Source organism: Ochotona princeps, chromosome 1, assembly GCF_030435755.1.
Source record: "Ochotona princeps isolate mOchPri1 chromosome 1, mOchPri1.hap1, whole genome shotgun sequence".
Taxonomy (NCBI): domain Eukaryota; kingdom Metazoa; phylum Chordata; class Mammalia; order Lagomorpha; family Ochotonidae; genus Ochotona; species Ochotona princeps.
In genome coordinates this window covers 26,727,124-26,748,396 of record NC_080832.1, presented here as the reverse complement: position 1 = coordinate 26,748,396, position 21,273 = coordinate 26,727,124, and the positions used below count along the sequence as shown (strand labels likewise).

At 41.5% G+C, this 21,273-nt stretch overlaps 1 protein-coding gene across 1 annotated transcript in view; it reads right to left on the bottom strand.

Annotated features, from left to right (window-relative positions):
- IL20RA (interleukin 20 receptor subunit alpha) overlaps positions 1 to 19,018 on the bottom strand; it is a 49,556-nt gene extending 30,538 nt beyond the window's left edge. The window contains exon 1 of the mRNA XM_012927582.2: positions 18,814 to 19,018. Within this exon, the coding sequence (XP_012783036.2) occupies positions 18,814 to 18,904 (91 nt within the window). The 5' untranslated portion in view covers positions 18,905 to 19,018. The remainder of the gene's footprint in view (positions 1 to 18,813) is intronic.
- Between the last annotated feature and the right edge of the window lie 2,255 nt (positions 19,019 to 21,273).

Here is a 21,273-nt window from a genome sequence, read left to right as displayed (position 1 = left end):
AGCCAATAAGACCATACAAGAAATGAAAGACAACCTCAGAAAATCAAATATTAGGATTATTGGCCTTCCTGAAGGAGCGGAAAAAGAGTCAGGAATGCAAATGGTGCTCGACGAAATTATACAGGAAAACTTTCAAAACACTTGGAACATGAACCCAGCCCAAATCCAGGACGGTCAGAGGACTCCCAGCAGATATGACCCAAAGCGATCTTCACCCAGACATATGGTGCTCAAGTTCCACTCCAACGAAGACAAAGAAAGAATCCTAAGACAAGTACGAAGCAGAGAAAAGATCACATACCGGGGAAAACCAATCAGGATCACTGCTGACTTCTCTGAAGAGACTTTACAAGCAAGAAGAGAATGGACAAAGATCTTCCAAATCCTGAATCAGAACAACTGTCAACCAAGAATATTGTACCCAGCAAAGATCTCATTCGTATTTGAGAACGAAATCAAATACTTCCACAGCAAAGAGAAATTAGAAGAATATGCCAGCACAAAACCAGCTCTACAAAATCTCCTTAGAAATGCACTAAATCCAGAAAAAAAGGAGGTGAATCATAAGCAAAGATGGCAAACAGGAAGATCTTCCCACTAAAGTCCACACAAGGAAGGGCAATAACACAGATATCAACACCCACAAAAACAAGTATGGCAGGGCAAAATCACAACCTCTCAATTTTAACTCTTAACACAAATGGCCTGAACTCACCAATCAAAAGGCATAGATTAACAGAATGGATTATCAAACAGCACCCAACTATCTGTTGCCTACAAGAGACACATCTAACCAGAAGAGATTCGAAGAAGCTGAAAGTGAAAGGTTGGAAACAAATATTTCATGCCAATGGACGAGAAAAAAAGGCTGGGGTAGCTGTCTTAATTTCAGATGATGTGGACTTCAATCTGACACACATCAAAAAGGACAGGGAAGGACATTATATATTGGTGAAGGGACTGATCCATCAGGAAGTAATTACCATTGTGAACATATATGCACCAAATTCAAACGCACCTAGCTACGTGAAGCAATTACTCACGGACTTAAGGGGAGACATAGATATGCACACAATAATAGTGGGTGATCTTAACACCCCACTAACAACAATAGACAGATCAACAAAACAAAAACTCAACAAAGAAACAACAGAGCTCATACAAACAATACAACAACTGGACTTGGTTGACATCTATAGAATTTTTTACCCTAAGGCCACAGATTATACATTTTTTTCAGCAGTGCATGGCACCTTCTCCAGGATCGACCACATGATAGGACACAAAGCAAACCTAAATAACTTCAAAAAGATAGGAATCATACCATGTACCCTCTCAGACCACCACGGAATGAAGCTGGAAATCAGCAATTCAAAATGTCCCAGGAAATACAGAAACTCTTGGAGGCTGAACAATATGCTATTAAACGAACAATGGATCAGAGAAGAAATTAAAGATGAGATCAAAAAATTTATGGAAACCAATGAAAACTCTGACACAACATTCCAAAATTTGTGGGACACTGCCAAAGCAGTGCTACGGGGTAAACTCATCGCAATTGGAGCTCATGTCAAGGCCCAAGAGAGGCGCCAAATACAGGAACTAAACACACACCTCCAGGAATTGGAAAAACAACAGCAGAAGACCCCCACACACAATAGGAAACAAGAAATCATCAAAACAAGGGAGGAAATCAACCAGATAGAAATAAAAAAAACGATACACAAAATCAATGAATCAAAAAGCTGGTTTTTTGAGAAGATAAACAAGATAGACACCCCACTGGCCCGACTGACAAGGAAAAAACAAGAGAAGGCAAGAATTACCAGCATCAAAGATGAAAAAGGCAACATAACAACAGACACCGCATCCATTAAGGCCATAATTAGAAATTACTACAAAGCACTGTACTCCAACAAATCAGAAGATCACCAAGAAATGGAAAAGTTCTTAGACTTCTACCACCTGCCAAAACTTAGCCCAGAGGCAACAAACGACCTGAACAAACCCATAACTGAAGTAGAGATTGAATCAGTGATTAAAGACCTCCCAACAAAGAAAAGCCCAGGCCCAGATGGCTTCACTCCAGAATTCTACAAAACATTCCGAACAGAACTGACTCCAATCCTCTACAAACTCTTCAAAACAATAGAAGAAGAGGCAACCCTTCCAAACTCATTCTATGAAGCCAACATTACCTTAATCCCAAAACCAGACAGAGAACTAACAGAGAAGGAAAACTACAGACCTATCTCTTTGATGAACATTGATGCTAAGATTCTCAACAAAATCCTAGCCAACAGAATTCAAAAACACATCAGACAGATCGTTCATCCAGATCAAGTAGGATTCATCCCTGGAATGCAGGGATGGTTCAACATTCGGAAATCCATAAATGTGATACACCACATCCAAAAACTGAAAAACAAGAATCACATGATAGTATCAATAGATGCAGAAAAAGCTTTTGACAAAATCCAACACCACTTCCTACTAAAAACCCTAACCAAGGTAGGCATAGATGGAAAAATCCACAACATAATTAAAGCCATATATGAAAAACCCAACGCCAGCATCATACTGAATGGAGAAAAACTGGAACCCTTCCCACTGAGATCTGGAACAAGACAGGGATGTCCACTTTCTCCACTACTATTCAACATAGTCCTAGAGGTACTCGCTGAGGCCATAAGACAAGAAAAAGAAATCAGAGGAATCCAAATGGGAAACGAAGAAGTCAAACTCTCACTATACGCAGATGATATGATTCTTTATGTAGAAGAGCCAAGAGACTCAATACAGAGACTGCTAGAACTTGTACGAGAGTTTGGTAGAGTGGCAGGGTACAAAATTAATGAACAAAAATCAACAGCCATAGTGTATGCGAACAGCCCCAAGATGGAAAAAGACTTAACCAGCAAGATACCATTCAAAATAACAGAGAAAAGTATGAAATATCTGGGAATAAATCTAACCAAAAATGTAGGAGACTTATTTGAAGAAAACTACAAACTACTTAAAAAAGAAATTGAACAAGACCTCAAAAGATGGAGTAACATCCCATGCTCCTGGATAGGTAAAATCAATATCATTAAAATGTCTATACTGCCAAAAGCAATATATACATTCAACGCAATCCCAATCAAATTGCCCAAAACATTCTTCATGGAACTGGAAACAATGATCCAAAGGTTCATCTGGAAGCACAAAAAACCACGGATAGCTAGAACCATCCTGAAGAACAGAAAGTTAGCAGGGGGAATCACAGTTCCGGACCTCTGGACATACTATAGGGCAGTGGTTATCAAAACAGCGTGGTACTGGCACAAAGATAGAGAGGAAGATCAATGGAGCAGAATAGAAACACCAGAAGGAAACCCACACAGATACAGCCAAATAATCTTTGACAAAAAGACAAACGACAATCCAGGCAAATGGGAAGGTCTGTTCAATAAATGCTGTTGGGACAACTGGTTGATAGCCTGCAGAAACAAAAAAATAGATCCACATCTCTCACCATACACTAAGATCAGATCTAAATGGATAACAGATCTAAACCTACATCCAGAAACCTTCAAACTTTTGGAAGAAAATGTTGGAAACACACTGGAACACTTAGGGGTAGGCCCTCACTTCCTAAAAAAGACTCCAAATGCAGTAGAAATCGAGACCAAAATAAACAATTGGGACCTCATCAAACTAAGAAGCTTCTGTACAGCTAGAGAAACAATCAACAAAGTAAAAAGGCAACCCACAGAATGGGAGAAGATCTTCGCACATGACATAGGTGATAGAGGGCTGATCTCCAGAATATACAAAGAGCTACAAAACAACCAAAATGTCACAACAAACAAGCCACTCAAGAAATGGGCACGGGAAATGGGCAAACACTTCACAAAGGAACAAACCCAAATGGCAAATAAACATATGAAAAAATGCTCAAGTTCCCTGGCAATAAGGGAAATCCAAATTAAAACATCAATGAGGTACCACCTAACACCAGTAAGACTGGCCCACATGAATAAAAGCACCAACAACACTTGTTGGCGAGGTTGTGGGGAAAAGGGAACCCTACTCCACTGCTGGTGGGGCTGCAGGCTGGTACAGCCTCTATGGAAATCAGTATGGAGAATATTCAAACAACTCAAATTCAACATACCGTATGATCCAGCAATAGCACTCCTAGGAATATATCCAGAACACTTGTTCTATGAGAAACCAACATGCACTCCTATGCTCATAGCAGCACAATCAGTAATTGCAAAAACATGGAAGCAACCAAAATGCCCATCAACAGAGGATTGGATAAGAAAGCTATGGTTCATCTACTCCATGGAATACTACTCAGCTATAAAAAAAAACAAAATGCAGTTCTTTGTGGCCAAATGGGCCAAACTGGAAACCATAATGCTAAGGGAAATGAGCCAATCCCAAAAGGTTAAATACCACATGTTTGCCTTAACTTAAGATGATATGATGTTATGTACAACATGTTATGTTTTGAATGTTATATGTTGTGTATAAACTAAGATTGAAGTATAGGTGAGGTGGTCACAGAAGGTGACTGGAAACTCGCATTTACTTTTAACATGTTGGTTACTCATTACTATGTCAATTAATTCCATAATGATGTAAATTTTTGCTGATGGTATGTTGGAGCTTTCAATTGACTGGGATGATGCTCTGCTGGCTCTGTCTTCAGACCAGAGAGGGTATACCTAAGAAGCCGTTGGACTTGACTGGACAATAAGATGCTGGACTCTATGTTTGGTATACGCTTGCAATGGGGGAATCTCAACTGAACTTGAGCTGTGGTTATGCAACAAGGTGGAGGAATCCACCATGGTGGGAGGGTTTGGGGAGGGGTGGGGAGAACCCAAGTATCTATGTAATTGTGTCACATAATACAATGTAATTACTGAAGTTAAATAATAAATATATATATAAAAAAAAAAAAAAAAAAAGAAATAACTACATCTTGACCACCAAAGAAAGGCAAGTCAGGTATGAGTACTTTCTTTTTTTTTTTTTCAGCCTTTTGGTAACACTTTATTATTATTATTATTATTATTATTATCATTTTATGATACAATTCAATAGGCTCCTGGCATTTCCCTTATCCCCTCCCCAATTCCTCCCCCCCACCTAGTTCCTCTATATCATTACTAAAATATAGTTCTTCATACACAGTCATATGTCCATCATTGTGGGCATGGACAATGGCAGAGAGTCCAGAACCCTATTGTCAAGATAGAGTGAACAGTTTCATTAAAAGTCCATCTTTGTCTGGAAGTAGAAATGCATACTACATTGTATCCTCACATCTGGATGTTAGTCTCCATTTCATAGCTACTGTACATCCCCTTAAATGAAACGTCATGTTTCAAAATCAACAATAGAAAGAAAAATAGAAATTTACAATGCCATAAAGTTAAATAACATGTTATAGATAAGACAGTCTCCATTACACAGCTACTATACATCCCCTTAAATGAAAAACCACAAAACAAAATCAACATCAGGGAGAAAAAAGAAATTAACAACGCCATGAAGTTAAATAACATGCTATTAAATGACTAACGTGTTGCTGAAGAAATGAAAATCAAGAACTTTCTTGCAGAAAATGATGCTACTGTATGATTTACGAGTCATTGAATGATTTAATCAGAAGAAAGTGTTTTGAAGAGATGAAACCAACAGAAAACAACAAAACCCATGCCTATTTTTGTTGGTGAAGTGTATCTCTTCTAGACAATAAATAGATGGGTTTTGTTTTTTAATCCAGTCTACTAATCTATGACGTTCGATTTAGCTTAATCCATTTACATTCAGAGTTTAACATGTATGGATGGTACTTTGGTCCTGTCATTTTAAGAATGAGTTATTCATTGGTTTAGTCTTCTACTGTCATTTTACTGAGATGTTCTTCCAATTTGCCTTTGGTTTTGGCAGGTGCTATTCCTCTTCTCTGTCAAGAGAACATCTTGAAGTATCATTTGTAGGGCAGGTTTGGAAGAGGCAAATTCTTTTAACTTTTCTTTACTGTGGAAGAATTTTATTTCATTTTCAAAGACAAAAGAAAGCTTTGCTGGATATGCTATCCTAGGCCGACAATTGTTTTCTTTTAGAATCTGGAATATGTCACTCCATTCTCTTCTGGCCTGTAAAGTTTCCTGTGAGAGATCTCCTGTGAGTTTAATTGGCATTCCTTTATATGTTAGTTGATTTTTTTTCATGTGCACATTTAAGGATCTTTTCCTTATGTTCAATTGAAGAGAGGTTGAAGATCATGTGTCTTGGTGAAGATTGCTTTTGATCAAGCCTGTTGGGAGTTCTGTGTCCCTCCTGGATCTTGCTTCCCAATTCTTTCCCCAGATTAGGGAAATTTTCCCTTATTATTTCATTAAATACATTTGCAAACTCAGCTTCTCTCTCTGCACCTTCTGGGACTCCCATAACTCTTCTATTTGGCCTCTTAATAGTGTCTTCCAATTCTTGAATACTTTTTTTGGCCTGATCCAGCTCTGCTTCCAGCTTTTTGTTTGCTTCCCCCTGGTGACAGGAAGTATCTTCCAATTCTGAGACTCTTTCTTCTGCTTGTTTCATTCTATTTTGGAGACTCCCCATTGTATTTTTAATTTGCTCTACTGTGTTCTTCATTTCTGATATTTCAACCTTGATTTGCTTTATTGCTTCCTTAAATTCTTTGAACTTTTGTATATGCTTCTCATTGTTGATCAGAATCTTTAAAATGAGTGTTATGAATTCTGTGTGCCCCATTTTCTCGATGTCTTCCTCAGTGAATTCTGAGGCTGGCATAGGGTTTTGTTCCTTTGCAGGGAGTTTTCAGTAATATTCATTGTGCTTTTGTCTCTTTTTTTGCTCTTGGTCATTGTACTTCTGGTTAGCAGAGACTTCTCCTTGGGGCAGGTTTCTAACTTGTGTCATCCACAGGTCTACAATGCGATTTTACTTATTGCAGTTGGTACACAACTCTTTGCTTGTAGCCACTTGTGCCACAACCTCCAGTGAGTTCCAGGTCTGGGTTCTAGATCTCCACAGCCCCAGCTCCTGGCTCACCACTCTCTACCTCCTGTGATACCGTGCTGAGGCTGCACCATTGTTTCTGCAACCTTTCTCCCCCTTTCAGTTGGAGCAGGTCCCAGGATTAGAGAGACACCAGGTGTCTATATAGTTAGGTTGTTGGTGGCGCTGATCTTGTCAGAACCTGTTGGACGTTAGGTCTGGGTGCCACACGGACCTATTTTGACCTATATGATGCCACAGTCATTATCTTCCTGTGGGACCAGTGCAATCCACGGACCTCAGTGAGTTCTTGAGAGCTCAGCACATGCGAAATTCACCTTTGTCCCCTGCAGTCCTAAAGCTATTGCCACAGTGTACAAAATGGCACCTGACATACCACTACTTCAGTTCTTGATCTGCTGGCCGTCAGGTCTTATGGCTACCTAGACCTGTCTTGGGTGGAACCTGTAGAATGTCACGTTGCTGCAGTTCACTGAGTCAGAAATGAGTTTACTCCCAGCACAGTGTATGCTCAGTCCTTTCCCTTGCCTTTACCTCCTTACACAAAATGACTCCCAATTCGGCTCTAGATGGCTGACTGGGCTGTGAAATCCACCCTATTCGTGCACTGTCCATCTGGGATCTGTTGCTCTGTCTCTGCTCCTGTTGAAATCAAACGGACCAACAGAACGGACAGTTCTTTGTCTGGGTTTGCCTCCCAAGCACCCAGTGAAAGTCCTTTCCCATCTGGTTGCTGGTGGAGTTCTGGCTGCTGGTGGAGTTCAGATTGCTGTTAGTTGAATGCCACTGGAGTATCAGTCACTGCAACACCACACCGTTGTGTCCGCTGCTTTCCTGTGTCTGTCAGTCTCCAGGTACCCCTCTGCTGTTGTTCTGTCCTTTCCTATTTGCTGGAATATGTCCTCTCTGCTTCATCCTGATTAGATGTTTCTCTGTCCGTTTAAACGTGTCCTTACCCTATTCCACCATTTTGATTCTCCCAGGTATGACTACTTTCAAGCAGATGATCTCACATATTGTTCTCACTGCATCCTGCTGAAAGGAAAGTTGTGTTTTCTTCTGTCTCAGGTTGTAAACCATTTCTTTTGAAAGGTGTGAGCTGTCCTTTTCCCTCTGCCTCCTAATTATATACCAGTGTCTTGAAAAGTTATGTCACTGGAAAAACAATTCAGTAACTACTTTCTTGAGAAAAACAGGAGAGAGCATGGGTTGATGCTAACACCATTTCCTTTGACCTTGATTTTCTTCCCCTAACTCCCATCTTCACCATTCTGTCTTTACTATTCATTGCTATACTGTGCTCTGCCTCAGTTTTCTCTGTAATAGTACTGCCTATGTATACAGGGGACTGCCACCTACTTTCTGTCTTTGACCTTTGTAATTCTTTAGGTGGGCAGGTCAAGAAGAATTTCTAGAAAAGGAAACCTTAAGTCACATTGGAACTTCCTTCTTGTCCCACCACTTACCAGTTGTGAACTGCTGAAGAAGCTAACTTCTGTGCCTTAATGGAACTACACTGCTTACCTGTTGGGCTTGCTTTGGGTGATTAAATAATATTCTTTGTTGAGAGCTCCCTTAAGAGTGCTTGCACAAAGAGTGAACTCAATAATTATTAGTTCAATTTTGTTTTCTGGAATTACTGTTCTTGTCCTAGAGGTGAGCAGGCAGAATCCCAGAGAGGTCAGATGACTTGCCCATTCCTGTGTAGCCCTCAGGTGAATGCTCAACACATGGTGTTGATTGCTACAGAGCTCCGCTGGGATATTCATCATCCTTCAGGAAATGCTCCCCAGTACAGTGAAATGGAAAGAAAGGGTTTTATGCTCATTATGAATCTTGCATATTACAGATAGAGGGATAGGAGTGATAGAAGACAAATAGGTAAACTCAAATAATTTTCCTTGTGGATTTGTTCATATTCAGAGTATTACTAGCTGTCATTACTAGACACCTACTAAAGGCTGGAAACTGTGAGAGACTCTGGAATACAACTGAAGACAGAAACACAGAGAAGGCTCAGCTTTCATGGAGCAGATGTCCTACAAATCTGAGACACATCCCATCAGGATCTCCTTATCCTGACAGCTAGGTGGACAGTTATGGGGGTGAGTGGTGCTTAACTCATACAGAGAGATCCAGGTTATTTCTTTGTAGTCACCTCAATAAGTAAATACATGTGCTTAAACATGTTTTGAGCATTTTGCTGTTGGTGGTTGAAGGAAAGCAAGACTTTAAAAGAGAATCTTCTTTTGAAAATAAATATGTTAGACTTAATCCATTAAAGAGCACAATATCGTTAAGTTGGTGTGCTTGGGAGGGTTTATGACTATTTTCAGACTATTGCATGGTGCATGGTATTTTGGAGATGGTTCTTTTCAGCTATAATTGTCTTCAAATATGCTAAGAAAAATGCAATTGGCTTTAAAAATGTAAAAAAGTCACTTTCACTTTTAAGTAGTCAAGGCTTGGTTTTGCTCTACACAGTATTCCCTGGCTTGATTATATAAATTTGTTCAAAGTGACTTTGAAGAAGTCTGAAAATGAGATTCTCCCCCAAAGATGAAAGCTTAGTGGGATATTTTGAGGAATGTATGCCAGTTCTATTGCATTTCTAAAAGCTGAGTTTAAGAAATTCATTGTTAGATTTTTGTAGATATCTTTCCCAATGTCTACTTATAGGATATCACTATTAATTTGCACATATCAGCCCCATTGTCAGATATCAGTCCTACTTTACGTATCTCTTGGTTGAGTATCTTCCTGCCTCTGGAGTTTTGAGAATAATATGTAAGAATAGGGTCTGAATTTTCTTCACATTTTGTGATCTTCAAAGTGTTTTAATTTGTAATAATGATTATTATAATAACTATGGAAAGGAAATTTGAATATGGGCATCTGGTACTTGATAATATGCCACCATAGGAAAATATTAAAGAATAGGGCCAAAGACAAACCACTTGTGATAAACAAGGTTTGGAAAAGAGAAACTATTAGAAACTCCAAATTCAATCAACAGGTATTTATTAAATAACAATACATATCTCTATATCTTCAAATGATTTTCACAATTAGCACTCTTTTCATTTCCTCTAGAGGCAATGTCAGCCGGCTAGTAAAATCTTCATAGTTTTATATTTTCAGAAAGAAAGTCAATAAGACAAAAATGTAAGAGGTAAGAGTTTGGCCTATTGGTAAAGACAAGGATTAATATGCCTCATTCCCACCTCAGAGCTTCTGGGTTTGAGTTCCAGCTCTAGTTCTTGGCTTCTTCGTAATGCAGTTTTTTGGGAGACAGCAGCAATGGCTGAAATAATTGCACTTGATCTTAGCCAAAAGGCCAAGAAATGATGACTGAAGTAATTGAACTCATGACATTTACATGGGAGACCTGGCTTGAATTTCCAATTTCTAGTGGGGGGGGCAAGGGGGATGAATCAATGGATGAAAGCATATCATCTCTCTTTCAAGATCAAAACATTTTAATAAAAAAGATTAAAATATTATAAAAAATTAAAAAGTAAGAGAGTCTAAAAACACATAGATTTTGGAGATTTGGAAGTGAAAAAATCAGTCTGAAAAGATAAAATGACAAATGATGGGAAAAGATAGGCAGAGGGAGAGAGGAAGGACAATGTCATTTTCCCCCATTCCATCTTCATCCAAGAACTGTGAAGAATGTCATCAATCCGTGACTTTTCGGTCTGCATCAGTTAGGGCCTCCATAAGGTGAGAAGCAATGGCAAAGTTACTTAACAAAAACTAGGCTCGATGAAATGAAAACAAACAAACAAACAAAAAACCGAAACAAAAACACCATGTTCTGGGGTGCTCTGTTCATTCATAAAGATCACATGTTCCTAAGTTGACTTTCCTCAGTTTTTATTTTTATCTACTTAAGGCCCCTGTTTCACTGTCTTGCTCCTGCCATAACAAACTGTAACTCAATTCAGCATTGCAAGGAGCCACATGACAAGTTGACCACAATGACAGCCAGTGACGTTGAGGTCAGTTTATAGCCATAGAACTCCTGACTCCTATCCACTTGCAAAGTACCACCTTCAGGAAAAACATCCTTTTCATGGGATTCTGCACCTGTTAATTTTTTGTTTGTTCATTTTTAGTTTTATAAGAAAGGAAGGTGAGGAAAAGGAATAGTCACTGCTTGGTAATTGATAGAAAATATGCTCAGATAAAGATTTAGTGCTTTTTTTTTGCTAATACATTAAGTAAAACTGAACTTACATTATGTAATAAATATTTTACATAACTATGACAATCCATGAAAATAAACACTCAAAGGAATACTAATTAAAATCATATTATGGTGAGATATATTTAAACTTCATTTACTGAAGAGATGGACAGACAGACACACAGAACTCCAATATGCTGGTTTTCCAGCCAGATACCCACAATGACCTGGAGTAGGCTGGGGCTGAGGCCAGGAGCAGGACTCAATATAGGCCTCCCTCATGAGTGTCAGGAATCTAATGACTTTAGCCTTCACCATTGCCTCCCAGGATCTGCATCAACAGAAATTTGAAATCAGGAGTTAGTGCAGGAAATAGAACCCAGAAACTCCCTTGTGGGATATGGGTGTCTTAAGCATGAGGTCAAACACCTGTCCCTATTTAAAAGCTTTGAAAACTCCAAGTGCATGCATGGAGTTTTAAGGGAATCCTGCATCATTCAGTCTCATTCTCCTAAATTATGGATTGCATGTGATATGCGATTTTGTTCTTCAAATCTGTGTATTGACTTTAAAAATAACAAATTGAGCACTTAATAGACAATACAGCGAACATTTTACAAAATACACATTTTAACCTCAAGTGGAGGTGGCAAGGAGAATGCTGGGTTGAGACATAAGGAAAGGGCCCTTATTGGAGTAAGGGGAGAGTTTTGCAGTTAAAGTGCCTGCCTAGAGCAGCAGGTGGCAGGCACATGACTAAGAAGTCATTCTGCTGAAGAATTGCAATCTTCGCTCATCTTTACTGAGCACCCCCTTATTTGCATGTTATGAAAAATGCATGAGAAGATTGCTTCTCTGCCTTCAGCATTCTCAAAGAGCCTTTCCGTTCAGACTACTCGTGTGGTGGAGATGAGAAAAACTGCCCAGGGCAGAAAAATCAGCTTTTTTTCTCCACATTGGAGGCCAAATCAATGGATCCTATTCATAACCCTACGAATCTTTGAGGGTAGGGCAGGTGTTACGAGGTTGCCTCAAAGAAATTTTCTGAAATCTTAACTTCTGGTATGTTAGCATGAGACTCTACTTGGAAATAGGATCTTTACAGAGGTGAGAGAATTAAAAGGATGTGCTGAAATCAAACACAACTATTTGGGATGGGACTTTACATTACTCAGTTGAGAGGCAGCTGGAGGAAATAGAGACATGTTGAAACCAAGAAGCAAAAGGAAAACTGATTGGCAAGTCTGCACAGGCCAAGGTGTGTCCATTCTCTGTGCTCCAGACAGAACTGGCATTTGATCAGGCAGCAGAGAAGCAGCTGAAGCACTGCCTTTGTGTCTTAAAGTGCAATGCTGTGAACATCACCATTAAAACTCAATGATTCTAAGAGCGATCCTGACAACCTCTTAACAGGAGGTCATGTGCACAGAGCAGGGGGACCCAGAGTGGAGCAGGGGGCCAGAAGGAGGCTTGTATCCCAACCCTGGAGACTCCCGGATCGCCACCAAGGATAATCAGCACGGGCACCAAGGACTATATCCCAACTGCCAAAGAGACCACGGGGAATTGGAGTGCCTTCAGAGGCCGAGAACTCTGAGGTCACCCAGCCCCATTTGGATCTACCACATGGGATGCAAGAAGCCCAAATCCTACCCCACAGGAGCCAATGTCATTGGAACAACAGCCAGCAGCCCTGAGCACTCTGCAGAAACAGAAGAATAGTACACTTCCTTTGGGAATCGGGAGAGGAGCTTTCTGTGGTCCTTACTTAGTTCCAACTTTGGATCCCCACCCTCTCTTGCAATGACCATCAGGGTCGCTCTGGAGCTTCCCCCACAAAACAACAACAACAACAACAACAACAACAAAATTAGATTAGATAGACAGAGAACAACAAGCAAAGCTTAGTACCAAACAGGAAATGGTTAGCCTGGAATCATATATACCTTCCTAGGTAGGACACGAAAATAAGTTACTCCTCACTGGGGTATTGAAGATTTCTCTGCACACCCCTCCTAAAACTGTTTTGTGCCTCAGTTGTTGACATATGCTTTGTTAGTTATAAGCCAGTTTGAACTATCCCAAAATTTGCCAAGTTCAGTAAAAATTATGCTTCAATACTATAAACTGCTAAATATAAAAATGAAAATAGGCACTAGGCAGCTGAATAGCACCCTATAGCCATTTTAAGATGTATAGCAGCCAGTTGTGTATAAACTAAAACGGAAATGTCAATGAAGTAATCACAGGATATGGCTAACAACTTGCATTTTCTAACATATTGGTCACTCAGTACCATGTCATTTAACTCCATAAGGTTGTAAACAGTTGTTGATGTTATGTTGTGGCTTTTAATCGGTCGGGATGATATTCTGCCAGCTCTGCCTTCAGACCAAAGATGGTCTCCCCAAGAAACTATTGAATTTATCTGGACAATAAGATGCTGGACACTATGCAAAGTACATGCTTTCAATGAAAGAATTATGATTGGATCTGAACTGTAATACTGCAACTAGGTGGAGAAATCCACCATGAGGGGAGGGTACGGGGAGGGATTGGGGGAATCCCAGAGCCTATGAAACTGTGTTATAAAATCAAATGTAATACAATAAAAATTTAAAAAAACTCAACAATTCTGTGCAAATAATTTTCTTTCTAGGAAAGAGTAGTCTTAGTTGCCTTAAAGACCCAATCAGACACACTCCAAGTCCAAGATAAGATGTCACACTCTCATTCTCTAGACTCTAAGTGAACCAAAAGAAAATTGCCTTCAGGGCCCGGCACAGTGGCCTAGCGGCTAAAGTCCTCGCCTTGAACGCCCTGGGATCCCATATGGGCGCCAGTTCTAATCCCGGCAGCTCCACTTCCCATCCAGCTCCCTGCTTGTGGCCTGGGAAAGCAGTCGAGGACGGCCCAATGCATTGGGACCCTGCACCCGCATGAAAGACCTGGAAGAGGTTCCTGGTTCCCGGCTTCGGATCGGCGCAGCACCGACCGTTGCGGCTCACTTGGGGAGTGAAACATCGGACAGAAGATCTTCCTCTCTGTCTCTCCTCCTCTCTGTATATCTGACTTTGTAATAAAAAATAAATCTTTAAAAAAAAAAAAGAAAATTGCCTTCACACAGTGAAATTGTAAATAGGAAATTCCAAGTTTGAATATGAGGCCAGAATCTACGTCCCAAAGAAGGCAACAAAGACAAGAAACGAGGGCACCTTGAAAGCATCAGAAATGCTTTTTATTTTTAAAATCAAGAATCTAATTCTGAATCATGTGAAGATAAACAGCTCAGATGTTATGTTGAGAGTACAGTAGACCAAGCATCTCAGCATCATGTTTAAGGAGTCAGCCCAGGAGGTTACAGACACTGAACAGATACATTGGACACCAGGAGAGGGACAAGACCTGGGATTACTGCACTGGGGAGGTGGCTGGCGTGGAAGACACTGAGAAAAGAGAGGGAGGGGTGTGTTCAGTGTTGGTACACAGTGAAATCCCAATGAAACTCAAACAGTAGCATGTGAACCTAACTTGATAATTTGGTTAATATAGTATCTTGGCAGATGCAATAAAGCTTAAAGACCAAAGGATCACACAGGGATGTTGCAATCCCATTAGGAAGTATATTTCTCACAGGAGCATGGACTAGAAATTCAGAACTGAACAAGTAAGTAAACCTGTTGCAGATAATGGCATCTGGCTTTCTCAGTGTTGGAGAAAGAAGCTAATAAAGAAAAATAACTGTTAGAATGAATCTTGTGCTGTGGATTGAAGTCAGTGGCATCAGTATAAATGCATATTCTTTAATATATGTAGTTATGGAGAGAAATTTTTGTGTATATATACATATATATTTAGAGAGAGTGATAAAGAGACTGGGGAGGACATAGTTTATTTGTTTAGATACAGATATAGGATATAGACAGGACATAGATGTGTGTCTAACAGAATTAGTATCTGCATTTATTTTTCCAGTTTTGTCTTTTAGTAAAGCCTACAAATGATATTCCAGTAGTAATCAGCATGTCTAGTATTCAGTTCTTGGTTTCTGAACACTATTTTCCAACAGAAGGAGACAGAGCTCCTTGGAGAGTGATGGTTATTTCCAGGTATAGGGCACAGATAATACAAGGTAATTCCTGAATTGCACAAAAAGAGTAAGGCTTCTTAAAAGGACCCAGAAGCCAAATGAAGACTTTCTTAATCACCAAAGCTAAAAAACTTCGAGCAAGAAAATGACATAATATAATAATAATGAATTAGGACTTGGAGAATAGAATGAGTTCAAAGTGAGATATTTAAATGACTCAATAAATGAAAGCAAAAGAGAATTCCAATTAACAAATGTGGAAGAAAAGAACCAAAACTAGAAGAGCAATTTTAAAAATCGTTATGAGGCAACATAGTTGTAGTTGTCAAAATCAGTTGATAGAGACTAGCGTTGTGGTGCAGTCTATTTGAATTCCACCCACTCCATTTTTGATACAGCTCTCTGCTAATAGCCTGGAAAAGAACAAATAATGGCCCAAGTGCCTGGGTCCCTGACACCCATGTGAGGACATGGATGGAGTTCCTGGCCCTTGCTTCAGCGTAGCTCATCCCTGACCATGTAGACCATTTAGAGAATGAGTCAGCATATGGATAATCTCTCTGTCTCTTTCTCTCTATCACTTTTGCTTTCAAATCAATCAATCAATCAATCAATCAATATTTTTAAAGTTCCACTGGTGGATATGAAAACTAGTAGGTGCAAATTTGGAGAAATAACAGGATATTTGCATGATCTCAAAGTTCCTCTCCACACAGTATATATTCATCACAAAGTGAAAAACACCAACTTTATATTCAGAAACCCTGAGGATATCATTTTAACCAAGGGATTAGGTGAACATGTGCATTGATAAGACACGTTGACTGCCTAAAGGCTCTGAGATAATGCATAGAGAACAACATCATTCTTGATATTTGTGCCCCTCCACTGAAGAACCTTATTCTAATTATGTGGCAATATAAAACAAACCCCAATGGAAAGATATTTTGGGAACACCATGACTAGAGCCCTCAAAAGTGTCAAGCTCAAAAAAGCCAAGACATCCTTGGGACCCATCAGAGAAAACTAAAGGGACAGGACAACAAAATGTGATGTGAGATCTCAAGTTGAATACTGGAACAGAAAACGGACATCAATGGGAAAATGGGTGAGACTTGAGCAAAATCAATAGCTTAGTGAAAAGTATCGTGTGTGTGTGTGTGTGTGTGTGTGTGTGTGTGAAGAATGTCCTAGAAGAATTTGTCAGTGAAATAAAATACTCAATGTTTTTGTGTTTACATTAAGTACACATCCCAACCAGCACTTTCACTGTGTTAATTACAGGATGTGCATTCTAGTAAATGCAACCGTTATAGTAGTATTAGATTTCATTTTAGGGTTTCCAAATTAAAATCAAGCTCATTTATTGACAAACATAACACGTTCTGTATTATTTCTCCTCCTTGGGGACTTGGGGAAGGCATTCTTGAGGGAGGCACAGTAGACGTTGGATGCCAAGTGTGATTAGGAGTCAACCAGGGATAGAACCGGTGAGGTGAATTCTAGCAGCAGAAACTGCAAGTATGAAGTCTCTTACCTAGGCAATAACTGGAAAAGGGCCAGTGGTGCTAGAATTCAATGGTAGGAGGTATACAGTTGGCCTCATAGGCAGGGGTGGGCTACTGGGTGCTTGCAGGAGAATTCAGGATGGTCCTAAGGGCAGTGGGAGCTCCTGGAAAGCCTGCAGCTGTGACCTTGCAAGTCATCATCCCATGCTCTCCTTGGCCTTGAATGTTTGTCTTACCTAACAGGGTCCACAGTTCTTCATCTTTATAAGGAATGGGGTGCATGGATGAACTGTAGGGCAGAGTGTGATAAACTAGAGTGAAAAATCTCATCCCGGGAAAGCGCTGGGAATGAATGAGTCAGCGTCACAGCTGTCACAGCTGTCTCAGAGGAGTGGCACAGTCATTCGGAATCCCTTCAAAAGTTGACCTAAACGAAACCTCAATATTTCTCTTAAAACATTGCTGACAAATTGAGTCTTTTCTTCCTCTCTGTTGGGATCGTTTGGCATGTGCACACAAGCCAACACATACTGGTGTGACAGAATGTTTGTGCTAAGAAGTAAAAACTACATTGAAGTAAAGCATTCACCTCCCTGGGGGTGGGGGAACTCCAAGAACACCTGCTTTCTTCAGCAGGCGCTGCAGGTGACCTGGCAGCTTACAGCACCCATGCTGTACACATGCTTCCATGTAAGTACTTTCTAACCTGCTTTTCTAAGCATTCCTTAGACAGAGCTCACAATCTCAGGCGAGTGAAAAGAATTTCATTTGCTTTTTGAAAATTGCGTTTAGAGATCAAGGATACATGGCACTTCAAAAAAAAAGTGTCCATGGAAAACGAACTTAAAAAAAGAGAAGTGTGTTTGGGTGCAAAAAAAAATTTGGAATCCATACATCTTTTTCTCAAGGTGCATTTTCAACTTTGGAACTACCCTCATTTTATAGTCCTGGACTCAGTGAGAGAGTGGATTTTCTTCTGCTCTTTCTGCTTCAGAAAAAAACTAATTCATGTTTGCTTCTTGAAGCCTCAGTATTTGCCCATTGTGGGCCTTTCTCATTCAGCTCACCTGGGAACATTAAAAGACAATTACGATTCCTTACAGACTTAGGATTTAGATAGGAGACTTTTCCCGTGAGTGTAATATCTATTGTTTTAAGAATCCTTTGAAGATTCGTAGGCATGTTTCTTATGTCTGTAGTTGTACGGAACTGCGAGTCTGCAATTTTATGGGCAACTGTGCTCCTAAACTCACTACTGCATTTGCAGCGGTGGGTTAAACTGGGTCAGACCTTGGTGCACATCAGCAAAGCACAGTAACCTGGGAGGCTTTGCTACCACTTCTCAGAGGACAGGGTGGGGAATACCAGTTATCTTGGGTTGAAAAAAATATATCTTTTTCTGCTCATATACCAGAGATGCAAAAAAAGAAGAAAGAAAAAGAAAGAAAGAAAGAAAGAAGAAGAAGTTACATAGAATCATTCCAAATTTCATGGGCTCTCTTTGGTAGAGTTTAAACTAAAACCCTGCAGTTGGCGTTATGATTTCCTTAGCATGGGGGCACGCATCTGCGCATGGCCTTAACTATAAGGGAAAAAGCGAGGGAGAGAGGCATCTGGCTGCAGAAGCGCTGCCTCCTTCTGTCTCCTTCCAGGGAGTTTTCCCCTCGCAACTTCCCCTGCTCAGGGAACTCAGGGAGTGAGGGGCCTGAGCCACGCCGGCGAGGGCGCCCCGCAGGCCGCTGGCGGGTGGGTGCCATTTGGGACGACCGCCCCACGCTTTGGATCCTCTCAGCCCCAAGTGGGAAACCCGCAGTCAAGGCGAACCTGACCGGCAGCCAGGCCGAGGGGAGCCGCGGGGCCTGTTTCCTGGGGGCTGCCCCAGTGCCTTGTCCCAGAGCGAAAGCAGGATGGGACGGAGCCTGGCTGCGCGCTGCCCCAGCTCTGCTCCACCCGGCCTGGGTGCGCGACCCACGTACCTGCGCGTCCCGGCGGCGCCTCCACGAGCAGCGCCAGCAGCAGTAGGAGCAAGTCCTGGCGGCTGCGCCCCAGACTGCGGGGGGCGCGCATGATCGCGGGGCTGGGTCACATTGGTTACAGCTGCTGTGTCCCACTCGCCTGCTGTGGGCGCTCGGAGCTTCCTGGGGCCCCGCGCCCCACCGGCAGTCCGGGCGAGTCACCTGCGGAGCCGCTGTACGCGCGCAGCTGCAGAGGCCGAGGCTCTCTGGCGTTCAGCGCCAGCGAACCGGTGAGGGTTTCCACCTGCAGTTCGGTTGCACCGCCCCAACCAGATAGGTCCTTTCGCAGGATAACCTCGCCCAGCAATCTAGGTCTTCGGCCTTATCTGATGGCCAGAGTTCAAGGCCGCAGAGAAAGAGTGCCAGGTACCCTGCGCTGCATTTCATGTAAACCCTGCCAACCTGCACCCCGACCTCTGAGCTGTGGCCCCCAGACTGCCTAGTGGCACGAGGAAGAGTGAGATGAAGGAGTTGAGATCATCTAATAGTCTTGAGAGCTTATTTCAGTTGCGGTTCTTTCTAGGGCGCTACAAAGCTGAAAAAAAAAAATAGAATAAAACCATTTAATTGAAATCCTTTTTATCTCTTTTCTTCCAATAAAAATGCAATTTTTCTAATGCACGCATAAGAGAAACGACCCAAAAACTAGATCTTAGGAGGAATAAGAGTCCTCGATAATTGGGGAAAAAAATCTGCTGATGGGGAAGGAGGAGACTGGGGCAGAGTACCCTCAATGTGCCACTCTGGGATGTTGGTCTGGGACTGCAGGCACCCGTGTCCCTTGCGAGTGGACTCCTTTGGTTTTGACCAACAGGGGGCGTTGGAGGGCAGGAGGACACTGGAAAGGCTTTCCTGCTGCCACTTTAATGGTCTTCTGGCTGGAGCTGCCAATTTGTTCAGATCGAAGCGTGCCAGGCCCATGCCATGGAACTATTCGGTTGTTAACACCCGGCCCCCTTTTACTTTTGTATTTTCCCAGCATTGGTGGAACTAGCTCCTTATATCAAATTCTTGCTGTTGGAAGAGCTAAGGTGGTTTGGTTCCCCCTGCTGGAGGCCCCACTGCTTCTCCTGTCATTTCTGGACGTTTCAGGAGGCCTGTATGTTGCCTGTACCATCTGCCTTCTCCCGAGTCACTGTTGTATTTACTTTTTAAAAAATTCTTTATTTTACGACACAGTTTAATAGGCATTGGGGTTTCCCCTCTTCTTCCCTCCCGTTTTTCTCCTCTCCAGTCTTTGACTAGCTGTCTTCCGAGTACCCTCAGAAGTCCATCATGGTGCCATTGAGGTGTCTCCCAACAATGTAGGGGCTTATCTGTTGATGATCGAAACTCTAGTTTGGTTCTGCCATTCTCGTCTAAAACCTTGGGGGTTAAACACAGGGCAGGAGTATGTTTGCAACAAAGCTCTTCAGGGTCCCTCACTCTTCAATATCTCCATTGAAGAACTTGAAGGGGCTGAAGCAGACACTGATGGATCCTCATCTACTCACTCTTCTGAACTTGAACAGTGACGTTTCATGATTTCACCAAATTGTTCTCCCACCCAGGAAGTGGGTGCGGATGGTATACCCGGGCCTTGGAGTTTCTCCTGCAGTGAGTGGGCCACCTCTGGTGTATGAGCCATTTGCTTCATGCCTGCCCCTCCTGCATCTTTCCTTGGTGCCCTAGGTCCCTTGGTACTGGATGCCCCTGGTTTGAAAGGCTGAAAACAGCCTGAGAACTCCCTGGGCATTCACTTGGGAATTTCCTCAGCTCTTTTCATTTTGTTTTTAAAAAGTTGCTTTATTTCATAGTGAAAGAGAGAGAACACTGAATCGTCCATCCACTGGTCCACTGGAACTCCATCCATGATCTCCCATGTAGGTGGCAGGGGCCCAAGCGCTGGGTGGTCCTCTGCTGGTCTCCCAGGTGCATTAGCAGGGAGCTGGAAGTGGAGAAGCTGAGTCTCAAACCATGGGCTGGAATTATAGGCGGCAGCTTAGCATGCTGTATTGCCACACCTGCCCCTCAGTGCCTTTAATATACAAACTCTGATCCACCTCTGTTAACGTTGAAAGTTCAGTCTAAGTTCTCCCTTATCCAGACTTCAAGCATTCTAGCAGATCCTCCTAACGTTTCTGAAACGCTCAGTCTATTAAAATACGTTTGCCCCCTATTATCAATGCTACAGCTAGGATTTATTCCATTGTGATTTAAACCTGTGGGACCTGACGGACTAGGATATGAATTTCTCGGCTTTCTGATCAAAAAGTTCATAAATCAATACTTCCTGCCTGTCTCTCCCTAAGCACCTATGCCACAAATCAAAGATACAGTATTGTCTTATTCTATATAACTCTTTTTTCTTTCAAACATTATTTATTGTTATTATTATCAATTTAAAACACAGATTTTACAGAGACAGAAGGAGAAGCTGAG